The sequence below is a fragment of the Orcinus orca genome, chromosome 9, assembly GCF_937001465.1.
Source record: "Orcinus orca chromosome 9, mOrcOrc1.1, whole genome shotgun sequence".
NCBI lineage: Eukaryota > Metazoa > Chordata > Mammalia > Artiodactyla > Delphinidae > Orcinus > Orcinus orca.
Window position 1 is genome coordinate 5,203,079 of NC_064567.1, and position 22,022 is coordinate 5,225,100.

At 41.6% G+C, this 22,022-nt stretch overlaps 1 protein-coding gene across 7 annotated transcripts in view; it reads right to left on the bottom strand.

Moving 5' to 3' along the window:
- Positions 1–22,022, bottom strand: part of GALNT11 (polypeptide N-acetylgalactosaminyltransferase 11) — a 54,712-nt gene that overhangs the window by 6,205 nt on the left and 26,485 nt on the right. For 4 of the 7 annotated variants that reach the window (XM_033408361.2, XM_033408359.2, XM_004281219.4 and 1 more), the window contains 5 exons: positions 21,255–21,421; positions 19,234–19,359; positions 16,560–16,809; positions 1,799–1,916; positions 312–464 (listed from right to left, as the gene is read on the bottom strand). In XM_033408361.2, the coding sequence (XP_033264252.1) occupies positions 312–464; positions 1,799–1,916; positions 16,560–16,809; positions 19,234–19,359; positions 21,255–21,421 (814 nt within the window). Of the gene's footprint in view, positions 1–272; positions 465–1,798; positions 1,917–16,559; positions 16,810–19,233; positions 19,360–21,254; positions 21,422–22,022 lie in introns of all 7 variants that reach the window. The other 3 variants (XM_033408358.2, XM_033408360.2, XM_049715159.1) reach the window with 1 other exon arrangement.

Consider the following 22,022-nt stretch of genomic DNA (forward strand, 5'->3'; position numbering starts at 1 on the left):
TACAATGTGCACAGGGTCTTGACAGGGGAAGCAGGGGGACTGGGTCAGAGCAAAGCCCAGTGAGCAGAGGAGCCAGGCTCTGTGGGAGTCACAGGAGGGGACAGGAGGACAAAGAAACTGAGGAGAAGCACAGTTTCTTCTGGTGCTGGCGACTATATTACCTCTCACAGACTAGATGCTTGGGAAATTTAAAAAGCAGTCACAACAAAAATGAGTGAAAGACTGGGTGAAGAGAAGAGAGAAAAGCAACCAAAGCCAACGGAGTTACTAGCCTTATCATCCATCCTTCTCGGTGAGAGATTTAATCTCACCTTATACTCATCCAACCAGACATGTGCCAGCCGCAGGGAGTTGTGTGTCATGGTGTCCTGGCCCTCTGGAGAGCCATATGGTCTCCTTTTCCGGAAAACGTGTCCAACTCTAGAGCAAGGGATGATGAAGAGCTTACCTCCACACATCCAAATCTGGTCAGAAGCAGAATATGTGTTAATGGTTCCTCACAGTGCTGTGAAATCGATGCACGAATTTTCATGAAACAGGTGTTTGTGAAACCTTGCAAGAGGTTTTATCTTATTAGATATAACTATTCAAATAGAATAAAGTCAAAGTGTGTATTTTAAAAAAATTATCCGTCTTTACGATTAAAAAGAAACAAAACTCTAAAACATTGCAATATTCTTTTACTACCCTGTGTCTAAAATTGTACTTACCATACGTGTCGTTTTAACACATCAAGGAAGTTGACCTTCAGGACTTAGGGACAAAGAATGCTTACTCATCAATCCTCTAATCTCAGTTCTACAGGTACTTTCTCATGAAACACATACAAACATACACACACCATTTTTTAGAAAAAAAAATTTTTTTATAAAATATACAGAATAACTCTAGATTAAGATTCAGATCTTAGTTCTGGTCTAAATTTTGCCCTTGACTGAGCTACTTTATATCGTTATTTCAATTTTTATGAGACTCAATTACCTTATCTACAAAGATTGAACTAATAATATCTATTATACCTTGCAACTTTCAAATTCTAAAGATTAAGTAGGAAAATACATTTGCAAAAATACGAAACGGCATATGCACAAGGTATTAGGCTATCTGAACGGGGGGGGATCTGTTAGGCAGACCGGGAGATGGGAGGCGGGGAGTGGGGCCCTCTGCTGAGAGAGAGAAATCTGAATTGTTCCCTTGCCCTCTTTCTGCCTTTTCCAAAGACCGTCTTACCACCACAGCTGAGCCACAGACCCCACCCACAGCTGTCATCTGCCCAACCTTAGCCCCTGGAGGGAACGGTATATATAAAGGGTTCAGTAACCTATACGCAGGTGTTGATATCATTTATCTTATCAGCTGGGCTACTCCTGAAAGTGAAATGAGGAGCTATTAATAATCTCTCCAGGAGATCAGGTATGAACCAGGATGGTCTCGCGCAGTCAGGAAAATCTGATGACCCCAACTATATATATCTAGGGTTATCAAATAAGATTAACAAATGGACAAAGAAAGAACAAAACTCTAGATTAAATGCACATGAAGACTTCTTAATACATACCCAACTATTCATTACAACTATCACTTTTAAATTCTTACAAAATAAATGCAAGGCTTCTTATAGGCTTTTGATATTTTGAATGGGTATTATCCACATTATAGATTGTGGTAAAGTAGTATTCATTAAGGACAATTTGTTAATAAAGACAGGCAAAGAGAATTTACAGAAAATATGGGATCATGAATGAAAATTATATTCCTTGCACACAGTTAATAATCAAGCATGCAAAAAAAAATTTACCCGAAATGATATTTCTAAATTTTCTCCTCCCCAGATATCCATGCCACTGTCATACTGTCCAAGTTCACTGAAATAGTTTCTGTTCATGGCAAACAATCCTCCAGCCATTGTAGGTGACCTAGAAAAGGAAAACAATTATCGTATCAATTCTGTAGTCAATTATCTACGTTCTTGTTTTAAAAAACTCAGAGCAGCTTTAGAACATTACTAATAGAAACTAGATTAACTATTATGAAACATTTTGTCTGATTTATGAGGGAATGAGCTGGGCCCCATAACTTAATTTTCTAGATCGCAGTCCCAGGCAAATGAAGGCTACTTTTCTAAGTATCACAAGTACTTTTAAAAATTGATTATAACTACTGTTGACAGAAATCCACCTGAATTATTTAATTCCTTCGACAGTCTCATAGAGCCATGGGGATTAAAAACTGGGCTCCAGGGCCTGCCAAGGAGAGAGCAGACAAATGTCTCACTTTGAATTGGACTCAAACATGTGTTAGACCAGTGGTTCCCCGAGACATTTTTAGCTGTCACAGCTGTGGAGGAGGGGTGCCACTGGCATCTGAAGGGTAGAGGCCAGATATGCTGAACACCCTGCAACGCACAGGGCAGCACCCGCAACGGAGAGCTCTCTGGCCCTAAAGGTCAGTCCTGCCACAGTCGAGAACCCCTGTGTTCCTGAGAACTGACGTGGACGGGCTCCCCAGAGCCTGAGGTGGCTTCCAATGACCTCACTGGCCGAACCGCACCGGGGGCGTGGCGTCTAGTGTTCTGAGCGGCCTCCCAGAAGAGAAGCCAGTCTCTGCAGGAGAAAACACCGCCCCAGGATGAACGTACCTCCATAATTTTTCATATACAATGTCCAGCATTAAACAAAAATAAACAAGCAAACTAACAAATAACCAGGCAATCAGGAAGATAAATCACATGAAAGAAAAAAATAAGAGAAACAATCTACAACAGAAACAGATGTGCAGGGGTTTCAGATAACAGAGTTATCAGGCAGAGACTTTAACTGTTCAATATGTTCAAGCATAAAAGACAAGACTGAGAATTTGGCAGATAATTAGATGCTATCAATAAATAAACCAAATTTATGCATCTGAAAGACATTTCTGACAAAGACAGAAAAAAAAGTCAGCAGCCAATGAGAGATTACTACCTTCAAAAGAAAAAAAATTAGTTGTTGGCTTCTCACCAGAAACAGTGGAAGCCAGAAGGTTCTTGAATGATACCTTCAAAGTCCTGAAAGAATATACCTGCCAGTCTAGAACTGAACATCAAGTAAAATTAGTCTTCAAAATAATGGTGAATCAAACAAAAAAGTAAACAAACCCACCACTCTTTCCCCAACTTCATCCATGAGAGTCCCCCTGCCCTCCCCTCTCTGCCTTTGCAGTTGATCGTTCCTCCCTTTTCCCTCAGCTTGAAGCATCTATGTCCAGTGTCTGTGAAATGATGTTTTACCTGTGTCTCAGGATAAGAAACGGCAATCATTCCACCAGGTGCTGGAAACTGATTAGCCTTGAGGCAAGGGTTTCTAGGGCCACAACTCAGGGATGTGTATTTAATTACAGGGTCCCCAGAAACCCCTCTCCTGGCTACCACAAGCAACGGCTTCTTTTCTGGTCTTGGGAGCCAGACCTGGACTGTTACCTCAGAGGCAGGGGCCCCAGAGAACACGCTGGGGCTTCCTCTTTGGCCACAGCTGGGCTCCCTTGAGACGTGAAGACTTCTGGCTGTCCTGCAACATGAGCCACAGCGACCCCGGCTCTACCAGCTCACAAGGTGCCTGGTCCCTCTGCCTAATCCAGTCCCCCCTGAGCCACAGCCTGCTCAGGAATCAGTGGCAGCCTGTGAATCAGGCCAGAGCTTGCTTCAAGCCCAAGAAAAAAGCTGTCTTACTGGTGGAGGCTGGCCTTCCAAATCCTGGAGCCAGCCCTGCCAGCCAGGGGTCATTTTTGCCCTTTGGTGACCACTGTTTTCTTTCTCTGAAATATCTTACAATAGGTGATAATGTCGCTGACTCAAATTTCCATGAAAAGGAAAAAAAAAAAACTACCTCTTGAGTGACGTCCTGGTCTGTTCCTCTCTGAGGAATCTTGTGGGAAAAGAATACTGTTGCTTCTGCTCTGTCTCCACGTTTCTGTTGGGAAAGAAACGCCACCTGCCCTGGGGTGTTGGTGTTTCTGTCTGTGTTGCCATCCCAGCCTGCGGTAGGGGCTTGCGTCTGCGCTGTAATGTCTGTATCATGTCTGGGGAGTCCTTCCCACCTGTCCAGCCAGGGGCTACAACCCCTTGAAGAGGCCTCCATTTCCTTCCGATGATCCAAGGCACAGAGAACACCACCTCCCATGACCCCACCTTCAGGAGCTGTGGTGGCGCATGCATCCATGAGCCTACCCCTGGGCTACCTACCTGGGGCCCACCTCTACCCACAGTCCTGTATAGGAGTTGAGTAAACAGGATATCTCTGAGCCCCTGTCCCCAAAGGGCCGGCCAAGGGCTGCCCGCCAACCTGGCTCCATCAATCCTGCATGACCAAGTGATAGCTGGCAGGCTCTGCTACCCAGGCCCTCTGTACCTCCTACCCTGCCATCTGGCAAGGGATGGGCCCTTTTCTGTGAACTGACAACCTGTGGAAATGTGACCAATTAGTGTGAAATACATGTTTAGCAAACGTTAGGTACTGTAGTTGAACGAATAAATGTGAATCCTTCTGCACGCACGCACGCGCACACACACACACACACAAAGCGTGAAACAAAGACATTTTCAGAAAGAGAGGAATAATCACCTGAAGGTCCAACCAAAAGAAATACTAAAATGTGTTCTTTAGTCAAAATGAAAATAAATCCTAGATGGAAGCTTGCAGATGCAGAAAGGATAAAAAGTAACATAAAAGGGGAAATATGTGGGTAAACGTAAATGAATAATGGTTACATAAAAAAGTCTTGTAGGGTTAAAAAAAATACACACGTGGGACTTCCCTGGCAGTCCAATGGTTAGGACTCCAAGCTTCCACTGCAGGGGGCCCGGGATGGATCCCTGGGTAGGGAACTAAGATCCTGCAAGCCGTGCGGCATGGCCCAAAAGTACAAAAACACACACCACACCACCACCCCCAAACACATGTACATTTCAGCAATATAACTTGAAGGGGGATAACTGGAATATGAACATTCTGATATCCTTGCATTGTTTGGAGAAAATACCAATCTATATTACACTTTGATAGGTCAAGTATGAAGGCTGTACTTTCTAAGGTAACCACTAACAGAACAGTAGGTAAGAAACTATAATGTCTAATAATGGGTGGCAGCTGGGAACAGAATAATTGGAATTCAGGCCAAAAGCACGTAAAAGCAGAGAAAACAGAACTTAGAACAGACAGAAAGCAAACAGTACCACTGTAACCATAGACACAAACATGTAAGTAATCAACTAAGCCCTAATTAAAAGACAAAGTTTTCCACACAGGCTTCAAAACAAAACAAAAGCAACTACATGCTGCTTACAGGGACACGTATAAATATGTGACCACAGGAAGACTGACAGCAAAAGGGACACTATTCTAGAAGTACAGAATTAAATACAATTCATAATGATAAATGGTTTCATCACCAGAAGATTTAATAATTCTAAACTGTCATGCATCTATTAACAGAGCCTCAAAATATATGAAGAAAATATATAAAGAACTACAAGGAGAAACAGACACACAATTGTAGTGGGAAATTAATATACCATTTTCAATAACTGACAACACGTGAATTAAAAATTAATAAAAATATAGAATATTTGAACAACACAATAAACGACCCAACAAATACAGCATCTCATCCTTAACAACTGCAGAAAATACAAATTCTGACCACAGTATAAGCTAGGATTAAATAACGACTATAAAGTTTCCGTATGCCTGTAAAATAATAAATGCACTGCTAAATAACCTACAGGTCAGAGAAGACATAACAATGAAAATATTTTGAAATAAATGACAGTAGGCCTCTGCTTGTGACCTGGGCCTCTGTTTGTGACCTGCGGAGAAGGGGAGAGGCAGCACGTTGAAAGGAGGGCCTCTGCAGTGTGGAGTTCCGAGTTTGGAGGTTATTACAGAGTACTGAGCAGAGTCCTCTGTGCTATACAATACACCAGAAATACATCTACACGTGGAGCAACTCCTACAGAACACCTACTGAACGCTGGCAGAGGACCTCAGACCTCCCAAAAGGCAAGAAACTCCCCACGTACCTGGGTAGGGCAAAAGAAAGAAAAAACAAGAAAAAACAGAGACAAAAGAATAGGGACGGGACCTGCACCAGTGGGAGGGAGCTGTGAAGGAGGAAAGGTTCCCACACACTAGGAAGCCCCTTCGCGGGCGGAGACTGCGGGTGGTGGAGGAGGGAGCTTCGGGCCGCGAAGGAGAGCACAGCAACAGGGGCGCGGGGGGCAAAGCGGGGAGATTCCCGCACAGAGGATTGGTGTGGACCAGCACTTACCAGCCCGAGAGGCTTGTCTGCTCACCCGCCGGGCCGGGCAGGGCTGGGAGCCGAGGCTCGGGCTTCGGTCGGAGCACAGGGAGAGGACTGGGGTTGGCGGCGTGAACACAGCCTGCAGAGCGTTAGTGCGCCACGGCTGGCCGGGAGGGAGTCCAGGAAAAGGTCTGGAGCTGCCGAAAAGGCAGGAGACTTTTTCTTCCCTCTGTTTCCTGGTGCGCGAGGAGAGGGGAGTAAGAGCACTACTTAAAGGAACTCCAGAGACGGGCACGAGCCGTGGCTAAAAGCGCGGACCCCAGAGACGGGCGGGAGACGCTAAGGCTGCTGCCGCCGCCACCAAGGGGCCTGTGTGCGAGCACAGGTCACTCTCCACACCCCTCTTCCGGGGAGCCTGTGCAGCCCGCCACTGCCAGGTTCCCGGGATCCAGGGACAACTTCCCCGAGAGAACGCACGGCGGGCCTCAGGCTGGTGCAACAAATGTCACGCTGGCCTCTGCTACCGCAGGCTCGCCCTGCACTCCGTGCCCCTCCCTCCCACCGGCCTAAGTGAGCCAGAGCCCCCGAATCAGCGGCTCCTTTAACCCCGTCCTGTCTGAGCAAAAAACAGGCGCCCTCCAGCGACCTACACGCAGAGGCAGGGCCAAATCCAAAGCTGAGCCCCGGGAGCTGTGGGAACAAAGAAGAGAAAGGGAAGTCTCTCCCAGCAGCCTCAGGAGCAGCGGATTAAATCTCCACAATCAACTTGATGTACCTGCATCTGTGGAATACATGAATAGACAACGAATCATCCCAAATTAAGGAGGTGGACTTTGAGAGCAAGATTTGTGATTTTTTTCCCCTTTTCCTCTTTGTGTGAGTGTGTATGTGTATGCTTCTGTGTGAGATTTTGTCTGTATAGTTTTGGTTCCACCATTTGTCCCAGGATTCTATCCGTCAGTTTTCGTTTTTTTAAAAAATTTTTTTCTTAATAATTAATTTTAATAACTTTATTTTACTTTATCCCCTTTCTTTCTTTCCCTTTCTTTCTTTCTTCCTTTCTTTCCTTTCTTTCTCTTTCCTTCCTTCCTTCCTTCCCTCCCTCCTTTAGACAACAAATTATCCCAAATTGAGGAGGTGGGCTTTGAGAGCAAGATTTATGATTTTTTCCCCTTTTCCTCTTTGTGTGAGTGTGTATGTGTATGCTTCTGTGTGAGATTTTGTCTGTATAGCTTTGCTTCCACCATTTGTCCTAAGGTTCTATCCGTCCGTTTTTTTTAATAATTATTTTTTAATTTAATAACTTTATTTTATTTTACTTTTTTATTTTACTTTATCTTCTTTCTTTCTTTCTTTTTTCCTTCCTTCCCTCCTCCCTCCCTCCTTTCTTTCCTTGTTTCCTTTTCTTCTTTCTTTCTTTCTTCCTTCCCTCCTTTCCTTCCTTCCTTCCTTTCTTTCTTTCTTTTTTCTTTCTTACTTCTACTAATTCTTTCTCTCTACTTTTTCTCCCTTTTATTCTGAGCCGTGTGGATGAAAGGCTCTTGGTACTGCAGCCAGGAGTCAGTGCTGTGCCTCTGAGGTGGGAGAGCCAACTTCAGGACACTGGTCAACAAGAGACCTCCCAGCTCCACATAATATCAAACGGTGAAAATCTCCCAGAGATCTCCATCTCAACACCAGCACCCAGCTTCACTCAACGACCAGCAAGCTACAGTGCTGGACACCTTATGCCAAACAACTAGCAAAACAGGAACACAACCCCACCCATTAGCAGAGAGGCTGCATAAAATCATAATAAGTCCACAGACACCCCAAAACACACCACCAGACGTGGACCTGCCCACCAGAAAGACAAGATCCAGCCTCATCCACCAGAACACAGGCACTAGTCCCCTCCAACAGGAAGCCTACACAAGCCACTGAACCAACCTTAGCCACTGGGGACAGACATCAAAAACAACCGGAACTACGAACCGGCAGCCTGCAAAAAGGAGACCCCAAACACAGTAAGATAAGCAAAATGAGAAGACAGAAAAACACACAGCAGATGAAGGAGCAAGATAAAAATGCACCAGACCTAACAAATGAAGAGGAAATAGGCAGTCTACCTGAAAAAGAATTCAGAATAATGATAGTAAAGATGATCCAAAATCTTGGAAATACAATAGACAAAATGCAAGAAACATTTAACAAGGACCTAGAAGAACTAAAGATGAAACAAACAATGATAAACAACACAATAAATGAAATGAAAAATACTCTAGATGGGATCAATAGCAGAATAACTGAGGCAGAAGAACCGATAACTGACCTGGAAGATAAAATAGTGGAAATAACTACTGCAGAGCAGAATAAAGAAAAAAGAATGAAAAGAACTGAGGACAGTCTCAGGGACCTCTGGGACAACATTAAACACACCAACATTCAAATTATAGGGGTTCCAGAGGAAGAAGAGAAAAAGAAAGGGACTGAGAAAATATTTGAAGAGATTATAGTTGAAAACTTCCCTAATATGGGAAAGGAAATAGTTAATCAAGTCCAGGAAGCACAGAGAGTCCCATACAGGATAAATCCAAGGAGAAATACACCAAGACACATATTAATCAAACTGTCAAAAATTAAATAGAAAGAAAGCATATTAAAAGCAGCAAGGGAAAAACAACAAATAACGCACAAGGGAATCCCCATAAGGTTAACAGCTGATCTCTCAGCAGAAACTCTGCAAGCCAGAAGGGAGTGGCAGGACATACTGAAAGTGATGAAGGAGAAAAACCTGCAACCAAGATTACTCTACCCAGCAAGGGATCTCATTCAGATTTGATGGAGAAATTAAAACCTTTACAGACAAGCAAAAGCTGAGAGAGTTCAGCACCACCAAACCAGCTTTACAACAAATGCTCAAGGATCTTCTCTAGGCAAGAAACACAAGAGAAGGAAAAGACCTACAATAATGAACACAAAACAATTTAGAAAATGGGAATAGGAACATACATATCGATAATTACCTTAAATGTAAATGGACTAAATGCTCCCACCAAAAGACACAGATTGGCTGAATGGATACAAAAACAAGACCCATATATATGCTGTCTACAAGAGACCCACTTCAGACCTAGAGACACATACAGATTGAAAGTAAGGGGATGGAAAAAGATATTCCATGCAAATGGAAGCCAAAAGAAAGCTGGAGTAGCAATTCTCATATCAGACAAAATAGACTTTAAAATAAAGACTATTAGAAGAGACAAAGAAGGACACTACATAATGATCCAAGAAGAAGATATAACACCTGTAAATATTTATGCACCCAACATAGGAGCACCTCAATACATAAGGCAAATACTAACAGCCATAAAAGGGGAAATCGACAGTAACACATTCATAGTAGGGGACTTTAACACCCCACTTTCACCAATGGACAGATCATCCAAAATGAAAATAAATAAGGAAACACAAGCTTTAAATGATACATTAAACAAGATGGACTTAATTGATATTTATAGGACACTCCATCCAAAAACAACAGAATACACATTTTTCTAAAGTGTTCATGGAACATTCTCCAGGATAGATCATATCTTGGGTCACAAATCAAGCCTTGGTAAATTTAAGAAAACTGAAATTGTATCAAGTATCTTTTCCGACCATAACACCATGAGACTAGATATTAATTACAGGAAAAGATCTGTAAAAAATACACATGGAGGCTAAACAATACACTACTTAATAATGAAGTGATCACTGAAGAAATCAAAGAGGAAATTAAAAAATACCTAGAAACAAATGACAATGGAGACACGACGACCCAAAACCTATGGGATGCAGCAAAAGCAGCTCTAAGAGGGAAGTTTATAGCAATACAAGCCCACCTTAAGAAACAGGAAACACCTCAAATAAACAACCTAACCTTGCACCTAAAGCAATTAGAGAAAGAAGAACAAAAAAACCCCAAAGTTAGCAGAAGGAGAGAAATCATAAAAATCAGATCAGAAAAAAATGAAAAAGAAATGAAGGAAACAATAGCAAAGATCAATAAAACTAAAAGCTGGTTCTTTAAGAAGATAAACAAAATAGATAAACCATTAGCCAGACTCATCAAGAAAAAAAGGGAGAAGACTCAAATCAACAGAATTAGAAATGAAAAAGGAGAAGTAACAACTGACACTGCAGAAATACAAAGGATCATGAGAGATTACTACAAGCAACTCTATGCCAATAAAATGGACAACCTGGAAGAAATGGACAAATTCTTAGAAATGCACAACGTGCCAAGACTGAATCAGGAAGAAATAGCAAATATGAACAGACCAATCACAAGCACTGAAATTGAAACTCTGATTAAAAATCTTCCAATAAACAAAAGCCCAGGACCAGATGGCTTCACAGGCGAATTCTATCAAACATTTAGAGAAGAGCTAACACCTATCCTTCTCAAACTCTTCCAAAATATAGCAGAGGGAGGAACACTCCCAAATTCATTCTATGAGGCCACCATCACCTTGATACCAAAACCAGACAAGGATGTCACAAAGAAAGAAAACTCAGGCCAATATCACTGATGAACATAGAAGCAAAAATCCTCAACAGAAGACTAGCAAACAGAATCCAACAGCGCATTAAAAGGATCATACACCATGATCAAGTGGGGTTTATTCCAGGAATGCAAGGATTCTTCAATATATGCAAATCAATCAATGTGATACACCATATTAACATATTGGAGGATAAAAACCATATGATCATCTCAATAGATGCAGAGAAAGCTTCTGACAAAATTCAACACCCATTTATGATAAAAACTCTCCAGAAAGTAGGCATAGAGGGAACTTTCCTCAACATAATAAAGGTCATATATGACAAACCCACAGCCAACATCGTCCTCAATGGTGAAAAACTGAAAGCATTTCCACTAAGATCAGGAACAAGACAAGGTTGCCCACTCCCACCACTCTTATTCAACATAGTTTTGGAAGTTTTAGCCACAGCAATCAGAGAAGAAAAGGAAATAAAAGGAATCCAAATTGGAAAAGAAGAAGTAAAGCTGTCACTGTTTGCAGATGACATGATACTATACACAGAGGATCCTAAAGATGCTTCCAGAAAACTACTAGAGCTAATCAATGAATTTGGCAAAGTAGCAGGATACAAAATTAATGCACAGAAATCTCTGGCATTCCTATACACTAATGATGAAAAATCTGAAAGTGAAATCAAGAAAACACTCCCATTTACCATTGCAACAAAAAGAATAAAATATCCAGGAATAAACCTACCAAAGGAGACAAAAGAACTGTAGGCAGAAAATTATAAGACACTGATGAAAGAAATTAAAGGTGATACAAATAGATGGTGAGATATACCATGTTCTTGGATTGGAAGAATCAACATTGTGAAAATGACTCTACTACCCAAAGCAATCTACAGATTCAATGCAATCCCTATAAAACTACCAATGGCATTTTTCACAGAACTAGAACAAAAAATTTCACAATTTGTATGGAAACACAAAAGACCCCAAATAGCCAAAGCAATCTTGAGAACGAAAAACGGAGCTGGAGGAATCAGGCTCCCTGACTTCAGACTATACTACAAAGCTACAGTAATCAAGACAGTATGGTACTGGCACAAAAACAGAAAGATCAATGGAACAGGATAGAAAGCCCAGAGATAAACCCACACACATATGGTCACCTTATCTTTGATAAAGGAGGGAGGAATGTACAGTGGAGAAAGGACAGCCTCTTCAATAAGTGGTGCTGGGAAAACTGGACAGGTACATGTAAAAGTATGGGATTAGATCACTCCCTAACACCATACACAAAAAAAAGCTCAAAATGGATTAAAGACCTAAATGTAAGGCCAGAAACTATCAAACTCTTAGAGGAAAACATAGGCAGAACACTCTATGACATAAATCACAGCAAGATCCTTTTTGACCCTCCTCCTAGAGAAATGGAAATAAAAACAAAAATAAACAAATGGGACCTAATGAAACTTCAAGCTTTTGCACAGCAAAGGAAACCATAAACAAGACCAAAAGACAACCCTCAGAATGGGAGAAAATATTTGCAAATGAAGCAACTGACAAAGGATTAATTTCCAAAATTTATAAGCAGCTCATGCAGCTCAATAACAAAAAAACAAACAACCCAATCCAAAAATGGGCAGAAGACCTAAATAGACATTTCTCCAAAGATATACAGACTGCCAACAAACACATGAAAGAATGCTCAACATCATTAATCATTAGGGAAATGCAAATCAAAACTACAATGAGATATCATCTCACACCAGTCAGAATGGCCATCATCAAAGAATCTAGAAACAATAAATGCTGGAGAGGGTGTGGAGAAAAGGGAACACTCTTGCACTGCTGGTGGGACTGTGAACTGGTACAGCCACTATGGAGAACAGTATGAAGGTTCCTTAGAAAACTACAAATAGAACTACCATATGACCCAGCAATCCCACTACTGGGCATATACCCTGAGAAAACCATAATTCAAAAAGAGTCATGTACCAAAATGTTTATTGCAGCTCTATTTACAATAGCCTGGAGATAGAAACAACCTAAGTGCCCACCATCGGATGAATGGATAAAGAAGATGTGGCACATATATACAATGGAATATTACTCAGCCATAAAAAGAAACAAAATTGAGCTATCTGTATTGAGGTGGATAGACCTAGAGTCTGTCATACAGAGTGAAGTAAGTCAGAAAGAGAAAGACAAATACCGTATGCTAACACATATATATGGAATTTAAGAAAAAAAAAAATGTCATGAAGAACCTAGGGGTAAGACAGGAATAACGACACAGACCTACCGGAGAACGGACTTGAGGATATGGGGAGGGGGAAGGGCGAGCTGTGACAAAGCGAGAGAGAGGCAGGGACATATATACACTACCAAACGTAAGGTAGATGGCTAGTGGGAAGCAGCCGCATAGCACAGGGATATCAGCTCGGTGCTTTGTGACCGCCTGGAGGGGTGGGATAGGGAGGGTGGGAGGGAGGGAGACGCAGGAGGGAAGAGATATGGGAACATATGTGTATGTATAACTGATTCACTTTGTTATAAAGCAGAAGCTAACACACCACTGTAAAGCAATTATACCCCAATAAAGATGTTTAAAAAAATGACAATAAAAAATGATATATCACAGTTTGTGGGATGCAGCTAAAGCCATGATCAGAAGAAAATTTATCATCTTAAATACATGTATTAGAAAAGAAAAAAGGCTAAAAATTTTAAAAATCTAAATATCCAACTCAAGAAGTTAGCAACCTTGATATAATAAAAGTGAAACAGCTTACAGCCGAAAGGGGAGAAAAAGTGGAAAAAAGGAGAAAGCGGTGCTCATAGCCTCACTGTTCAAGGAAGAATGTCAAATGATGCCGTCGAAAGTCAACAGAACGGGGCTTCCCTGGTGGCGCAGTGGTTGGGAATCCGCCTGCCAATGCAGGGGACATGGGTTCGAGCCCTGGTCCGGGAAGATCCCACATGACGCGGAGCAACTAAGCCCGTGCGCCACAACTACTGAGCCTGCTACTCTGGAGCCTGCAAGCCACAACTGCTGAGCCTGTGTGCCACAACTACTGAGCCTGCATGCCACAACTACTGAAGCCCGTGCACCTAGAGGCCGTGCTCTGCAACAAGAGAAGCCACCGCAATGAGAAGCCCGTGCACCGCAGCGAGGAGTGGCCCCCGCTCGTTGCAGCTAGAGAGAGCCCACGTGCAGCAACAAAGACCCAACGCAGACCAAAAAAAAAAAAGTCAGAACAAGAAACAGATTTTTTTTTTTAAGTATCAAAAGTAACCAATACAGTAACTAAAAACTCATCCTACAACAATAAAGGGAACATGGGAGTGATGTAAATGAGCTAAATCTTCATTTTTCCAACAGAGAGGCCTATAGTTGGTTTTATGTTGAAAAGAGGACTATGCATATAATTTAGAGTTCAGGAAGTAAGAAATGGAAGACCAAAACTAAAAGTGGTTAAAAGAATTTGCCTCTGGGGAGAAGGACTGAGAATGGGGAGGGAGGGTTAGAGCCAGCCACTTCTCATCCTAAGTTGTTCTATACTGTTTGACTTATTACTGTGAATATATGTTTTTGATTAAAAATATTAAAAATTAAACAATGAAAAACAAATACCCATGAAGATGATGAAATAGGCAAAAACTGGCCACTGCCCTGTAACTACGAATGAGAACACATGTAGCAACAGTCCAAGGAACTTTCTCTTGCACTGGCAAAGGGAAGCTGAAAATGGGGTCAGTGCTCCTGTCTGCCTCCAATCACAGTACGTGAAGTCGTGGAGCCCAGAAACATAGAGCGACAGTCCCCAGGTGCAGCCCTGCTCTCCTGAGAGATGTGCTCCAGCATCTAACTCCCACCTGCAAGGCTGGGGAGCAGAGGGTAGAGACCCGCACTGAAAGCCCTGGTAGGAAGAAGGGTTACAAGCACGTGAAGACTAGAAGAAAACTGAGAGCTGGGTGTGCTTTTTTCACGGACTTCACAAAGAACTGCAACAGGTTCTCTCACAAAGCCTGAGAACAGGAGACAACCCCACCCTGCCAGGAGAGCACCTCAGCCACATGAGCTGGCCCAGCTCTCTATCAGCCTCCCCTCCAAGTCTGGTTCGGATGAAAGGAAGCTGGCAAGTACCCAAAGGCTAGCTGAGGAGCCAATGGCGTTCTAGTCGCCTGAGGTGTGGGGAAAACGTTATCAACTAAAGGTGAAGACAGGCATGCCTATGACTGGGCAGTTTCACTCCTGTAAGCTAGAAGCCATGAGTAAGAATGCTGACAACAGCACTACTTGTAAGGTGGAAAAACGACTGAAAACAACCCAAATGCCCTGCCCACAGTAAACCGGATAAATGTTATGATACATGAGTATAACAGAATATTATACAGCAATAAAAATGAATCAACTATACAATGCAGCACAGAGGCTTTTAAAGCAATACTGACTAAAAGAAGACAGTGATGAGTCCCATGGCTTCCTTTACATGAAGTCCAAGAACAGGGAACTGGACTACATTACATCATTTAGAAATCATACATGGGGGGTACAACTCTCCAGGAGAGCAGGGAAATGATGAGTGGGTCAGGGTAATGACACCTCTGAGGACAAGGGCAGGGGCTGTGACCAGGGAGGGGTATACAGGGGGCATGTGGGTGCTACTTCTTGACTTGGTGGTACTTTCAGTGTTCACACTATAATCATTTATTAAATCGTATGCATGTATACATATATACTTTTTACATATGCTATTTTTTACAGTAAAAAAGTTTTAAAAAGGGACTTCCCTGGTAGTCCAGTGGTTAAGAATCCACCTTCCAGTGCAGGGGATGTGGGTTTGATCCCTGATTGGGGAACTAAGATCCCACATGCCATGGGACAACTAAGCCCGCACACCACAACTACTGAGCCTGCATGCTCTAGAGCCGGTGCGCCACAACTAGAGAGCCTGCATGCCTCAACTACTGAGCCCATGCGCTCTGGAGCCTGTGTGCCACAACTAGAGAGCCTGCGTGCTGCAACTACTGAGCCCACATGCTCTGGAGCCCGCACGCCACAACGAAAAGACCCCGCGTGCCGCAACTAAGACCCAATGCAGCCAAATAAATAAATATTTTTTAAAAGCTGTATTAAAAAAAAGTTTAAAAGAAAGAGTAGGTCTAAGAACTTTAAAAAGTACAAATACAGACAAACGTCTCTGAAATCTACATGAGAAATTTAAAAGAAAACAAAAATAAGGAGAAATAACATATAAGAGATTTATAATATGAGAGAATATGGATGAAAATTGAAAATAATTCACATACAATGACTCAGTAATTGTACGAGTGGGAATCCATCCTAAAATCCTAATTATAGAAAAGGCTTATGTATTAAATGTTCTTCACAGTACCACTCACACCAGCAAAGAACTGAAGATGTGTTAACGACCAATGCAATAACCATGGTATGTGATATAAACAACACAGCACAGGGGGTCCTCCCAGGCTATCCTATGCAACAATTATCCCAGGATATTGTTGACTTCTGCTTTTCTCACTAAGATATAAATCCTTGAGGGCCTGGACAATTTCTTATTCATAAATCTTTCCTTGGGACTTGGCAGAGTACGTCAAATGCGGTAAGCACTCAAAAATTTTTAACGGACAAACAAGTTAAGCCAACACTTTTGCTTCCTGCAAAGAAAAAGGAATTATCTTTGAGTATGTTTCCTCTTTTGGGAATTTTTCACACATACAGGAGAAATCTTACTTTATTGGTGCAGTAGCTCCGTCTGTTCCTCCGAGCTCAGAAAGGGGAACGAGGTCCCATTTGAAGTGCAGCCCCCAGTTGAATCCTCCCCGCACCACAGGGGACGAGCTGTAGGCCAGCGTGTCAGCGCTGATGATGTCGATCACCGGGCACACCACCATTTGCCGGTCCTCCCGGATGGCAGCCAGCAGGGGCTGCAGCCACATCACATTCACCTCACAGTGGCTGTCCAGGAACACCAGGACTTCTCCTGGGGAGGCAAACAATAGGGGCCCTGAGAGCTGCACCGCACTCAAGTTAGGTATGGCCACCAGTTCAAGTGCTGATGCATTTACAGGCGTGAAAGGTAACTGCCACCCTTCCAGCCCAAACTATTAAACCGGTACTCAGAAGTCTGTTAGCCAGGAATTCTGTCTGAAGTGTACTGCTATGATTGAAGAACATATGCAAACAATATGCACAACCTGTGAAAAAATTTACATATTCTCCTCAGTAAAAAGATTCAAAATCTCACAGGAACAATTCAGTTCTCTGGACAGCCAGGTATGGAGTGTGGTGCAATGACAGTGGTCAGCTGTGCGTACTTTTAGTACAATTATTGTAATGGAAATATTTATGTTTAGTCTGTATTTCCCTGCCTTAGTAAACAGAGATTAGAGAACGTAACTCATTCTCACTGGTGACTCAGACACATGACCCCAGTTATCGATTATGGCTACAACACAGCGATTCTCAGGAGTGAGAGAAGCGTGCAGCCCTCTCATCACGTCAGCAACACAGCTCCCTTCTCCTTGGATTCACCACTTGACTGCCACGCACTCATTTCTTTTTCTTCCATTTCCCACCCTTCCTTTCTAATCCCCCCAGTCTCATCGGCCACGGGATGCTCTTTTCTTCTAGTCAATAAAATTAAAATCGTAAAGACTTTATCACGCATTTTTAACTCCTCCTGATAAATGTGAGTGAGGGTTTCTTTGATAATCCCAAACTTCTTTGATAACTTAATGGTTATTCTGAACAGCTGAGAAACTTAGAATCTCATCATCAGACAGCATTATTATTTTTCCAAACGTTTATCCATGAAATGTATTGATACAGATTTTACGTGAATTTCATAAAGCACCGGATGCATCCTATTCCAATTAACAGTAGCAGAAATACCTCCAGCAAGAAAGTCCTCCAGGATGACAGTGACTTAGTCATGTCCTTCAAGGCCTCCTGTGAAGGACTTTATGAGGATGTAAAGAGCATACAGCTCACCAGATGTCATTTAATACAGAAAGGCAGAATGTTCAACCTGTACACTATTCAAGTGAAGTGAGGTCAATTCAATCAAGTTTCCTCTGAGGAGAAAATGTATAATAGCTTTTTTTAATTCGAAAAATGTTACTTTTTCAATTAAAGACAATTTAACTAAATGAAGTAAGATAATAAGTCACATCGAACCTGAGATTGATTTCCCAAAAACTGGCTTATTTTTTGACAGATCCTAAACTATATTTGAACAAGGACCAACAGATCATAAAGAAAAAAACTACATGACTGGGCTTCCCTGGTGGCGCAGTGGTTGGGAGTCCGCCTGCCGATGCGGGGGACGCGGGTTCGTGCCCCAGTCCGGGAAGATCCCGCATGCCGCGGAGCGGCTAGGCCCGTGAGCCATGGCCGCTGGGCCCGCGTGTCCGGAGCCTGTGCTGCGCAACGGGAGGGGCCGCGGCAGTGGGAGGCCCGCGTACCACAAAAAAAAAACAAAAACAAAAACTAAATGACTATTGTTACCTGAAAAACAATAAACTCTCAGTAACAATATACTATAACAGTATGATGTTCTGTGACATAATCTTGCCATTCCCTACAAATACCCCACAATTTTCTATCTCATGCCTTCAATATGTCAAAATAGACTCTAAAGAAGAAAACTCGCCTTGAACTCAACCTGCATATGACTGCAGACTGGATGGAGGGGAGCTACTTCTCATTTTTTGTTAATTGCTCCTGTTCACTGCAGGTTTAAGAGAAAGGAGGGAAGAAGAAAGATTCTAAAAATGAAGTCACAGCTAAACCCAGCGAATGGGACAGTGGGTATACAAGGAGGGGTGGTGGCAGGAAGCAGTGCCAACCACTTAAACCCCAGTGACTGGTTATCTTGAGGAGAGCAGTATATGGGAAGGTAGGAGATTTTTTTCACTACTGGGGAACGCCCCCCCAAAGTTCTGGAATTTTAAAATTATCTTGATTATTTTTGCCATATCCAGGCATCACCTGCAGTATTAGATACCTAATATTTTTAAATAAATTCATTTGTTTTAACTGAAATAAATGTATTTTAAAAGGAAAAATTTTTATCAAGATCATAAATGAAAATTAGGATCACCAACCTTCCATAGAGGTAACCGTAAAAAGAAATACATTTGAATCGATATAATGTAACTGAAGAAAAACCAGAAAGGCAGACCACTGAGGACTCCAGAGTTCACCTCCTTGGAGCCTGTGCTTTGGGACAACCGGGTTGGAGTTATGGAAAGGCCTTTCCCAAACTGAACAAGCCTCACCTTTCCTGCTGGCAGTGCCCCCTAAAGACACCATTTTTCAGAGACTGACGCAGGATCAGGAGGGCAGGAGACTCAGAGCCCTCATCACTCAACACCCACCAAGAAAGGCCAGCGGGAAGTTCTACCTGTTGCGTGGGCTGCTCCAATCATTCTTCCTCGAATCAATCCCTCACGTTTTGTATTTCTTATTACTTTAATCTTTCCAGGGAGGTATTTTTGGATGTATTCATCTAGTTCTCCTTTCACATCATCTGAAAATGAAGAGTCGCACAACTGTTCAAACCACATGAGACATATGCACAGACATTTTGCAGATTCTCTAGAGTCGTGGCTGGCACTTGCGACAACAAATTTTTAGGCAAATATAGAATCTTCTTCTGCTTTATTTTAAAAGAAGATCATAGCTTATCTTGGAAGGAAAAAAATGAGGGTTAAGAGTTGGAACACTAGCCTAAAGGAATAGTTACTTAAGTTATAGACTTATCTGTATTTCCATAGCAACCAACACAACGCTTTGCATAAAGAATGTTTGAAATGAGTATCTTGAGTGAATGAATGTTTGGCTGACTGCATATAAATCATATTTAAAACAAAATGATATGTAAATATCTTTTGTTTCAAAGTGATTTATTAAGTCCTACTCCATTTCAGAATAGTTGAGAAACAACTTCTATTTCCCTACCAAGAATTATACAACAGCAGCAGTAAATACATTCTTTTATTAATTTAGCACCTTCCACGGGCACTAAATATTTTTTAAATTCTAGCTCATTTACCTTTAAATTTCATAACTTCAAAGATCATATAATTAAATAAATAATTCTTTCTATAGTTAGTATATAAACCATTGTAAATGATCATGAATTTTCCCTTTTAGAAAAAATACCAACAAAATGAAAAATACAGGTTTACTTAAAAAAAAAATTCAACACCATAAATTCTAGAATTATACTACTTAGCCAATCTTCTACTTGGTCCAGACTCAAATTCTTCGTTTTTTTAATCATTCATTTTTGAAATTCAATTTTTTTCTATTTCTATGAGATTTCAATAGTTACCAAGGTTTGAGAATTTTGCACCCACTGGTCTCAGTGTACATTTCCTCATTTTGTATACTTAAGTATACTTGCATACCAATTCTGTTGTTGATATATAAGAGATGCTTAATAAACCCTTGAGTTGTGAAAAAATATGTAATTGACATACAATTTATCAGTGTATCTCTGCAGGTTACTGTAATGAAAATAGCAGAAGGCTTGGAGTTATGTAGACCAGGAGTCTAATTTCAACTCTACCACTTAACAGCTACAGGATCTTGAGCAAATTACTTAATATTTCCTCCTCTGTAAAATGGGGATACAACCTCTCTCACAAGGTTGAGGACAGCCCTCCATCCTGCTGTGTGTACATGAAATCACTTTTAGGAAGAGTCTATGTTGAATTAAATAAGGGTCTGAAGTATGTACTGAATCATAAAATACTGGCCTTCAGAGATCATCTAAGAGCTATCAGAATGCAATCCACCTTATCTAGAGACAGCTGATATAACAGACTGACGAGATAAACGTAAGCCAAAGCATTATGTCTAGTTAAAAAAGCCAATCTCAAAGCGTCACATACTGTATGATTCTGTTTATATAAACAACCTTGAAGGGGTGATGGAGCAGTGCAGTCTGCACCTTGACTGCAGTGGTGGTTACAGAAATCTACTCATGGGATAAAATGACAAATAACTGTACACACATATTGTACCAATGTTAAATTCTGGGTTTTGATATTGTACTATAATGATGTAAGATGTAACCAATGGAGGAAACTGGGAGAAGGGGTACACAGGACCTCTTCGTAACTTACTGTCTATCTATAGTTATTTCAAAATAAAAATACTCTTTTAAAAAGGTAAGCCAAGGGAAAAATTTCAAGGGCCAAATTTCGGTAGCACAGTTTGAAAACAGATTACAAAGACAGTGCAGTTTCTTTGAAATTACCCTATAATCAGGCATTTAATTGTGGTTGGCTCTGTTGCAATTGTGTGCATGAGGGTCCTCCTATCCACTAAGTACTGAATGGTCAGCTCTGCTGATGTGGTCAGCACGACAGTGAACAACTGCATAGATCCCACATTGCCAATTACAATAGTCCTTACCAAAGTCACTGTCATCATCCACGAGGATAATTTCGTGAAGAAGCCGGGCTGGCGTGCGGTCTAGGACGCTGTGCACGGTCCGGAGCAAGGCAGAAAAGGCTTCGTTGTAGAAACAAATAACAACACTAGCGACTGGCAGATCCGTCGGGTAAGACCTGTCTTTACATCTGTGAAGACAAATATGGGAAAATTCTGACATTTTAAAAGCTCAAATGTTTTAGGTTATTATTCACTAAACATTAACTGTTCCCTTGTTCGGCCTCTTCCTTACATTATTAACAAGTTTTTAAAAAGCATTTAAGATAACAATGTGTTTTCTTTTTTTTTTTTTACATCTTTATTGGAGTATAATTGCTTTACAATGGTGTGCTAGTTTCTGCTTTATAACAAAGTGAATCAGTTATACATATACATATGTTCCCATATCTCCTCCCTCTTGCGTCTCCCCCCCTCCCACCCTCCCTATCCCACCCGGTCACAAAGCACCGAGCTGATCTCCCTGTGCTATGCGGCTGCTTCCCACTAGCTATCTATTTTACGTTTGGTAGTGTATATATGTCCATGCCACTCTCTCGCTTTGTCACAGCTTACCCTTCCCCCTCCCCATCACAATGTGTTTTCTTATTCAAGAGTTTTACATTTGTTAATGATTTCTCCCTCCAGTACCTGCAACTCCGCTTATTTTTAGGTCAACGTTTTAAAAACTTGAATTTTTTTTTTTTCTTTTTTGGTACATAAAAATGTTTTTACTAAAATCACTGCAAGTTT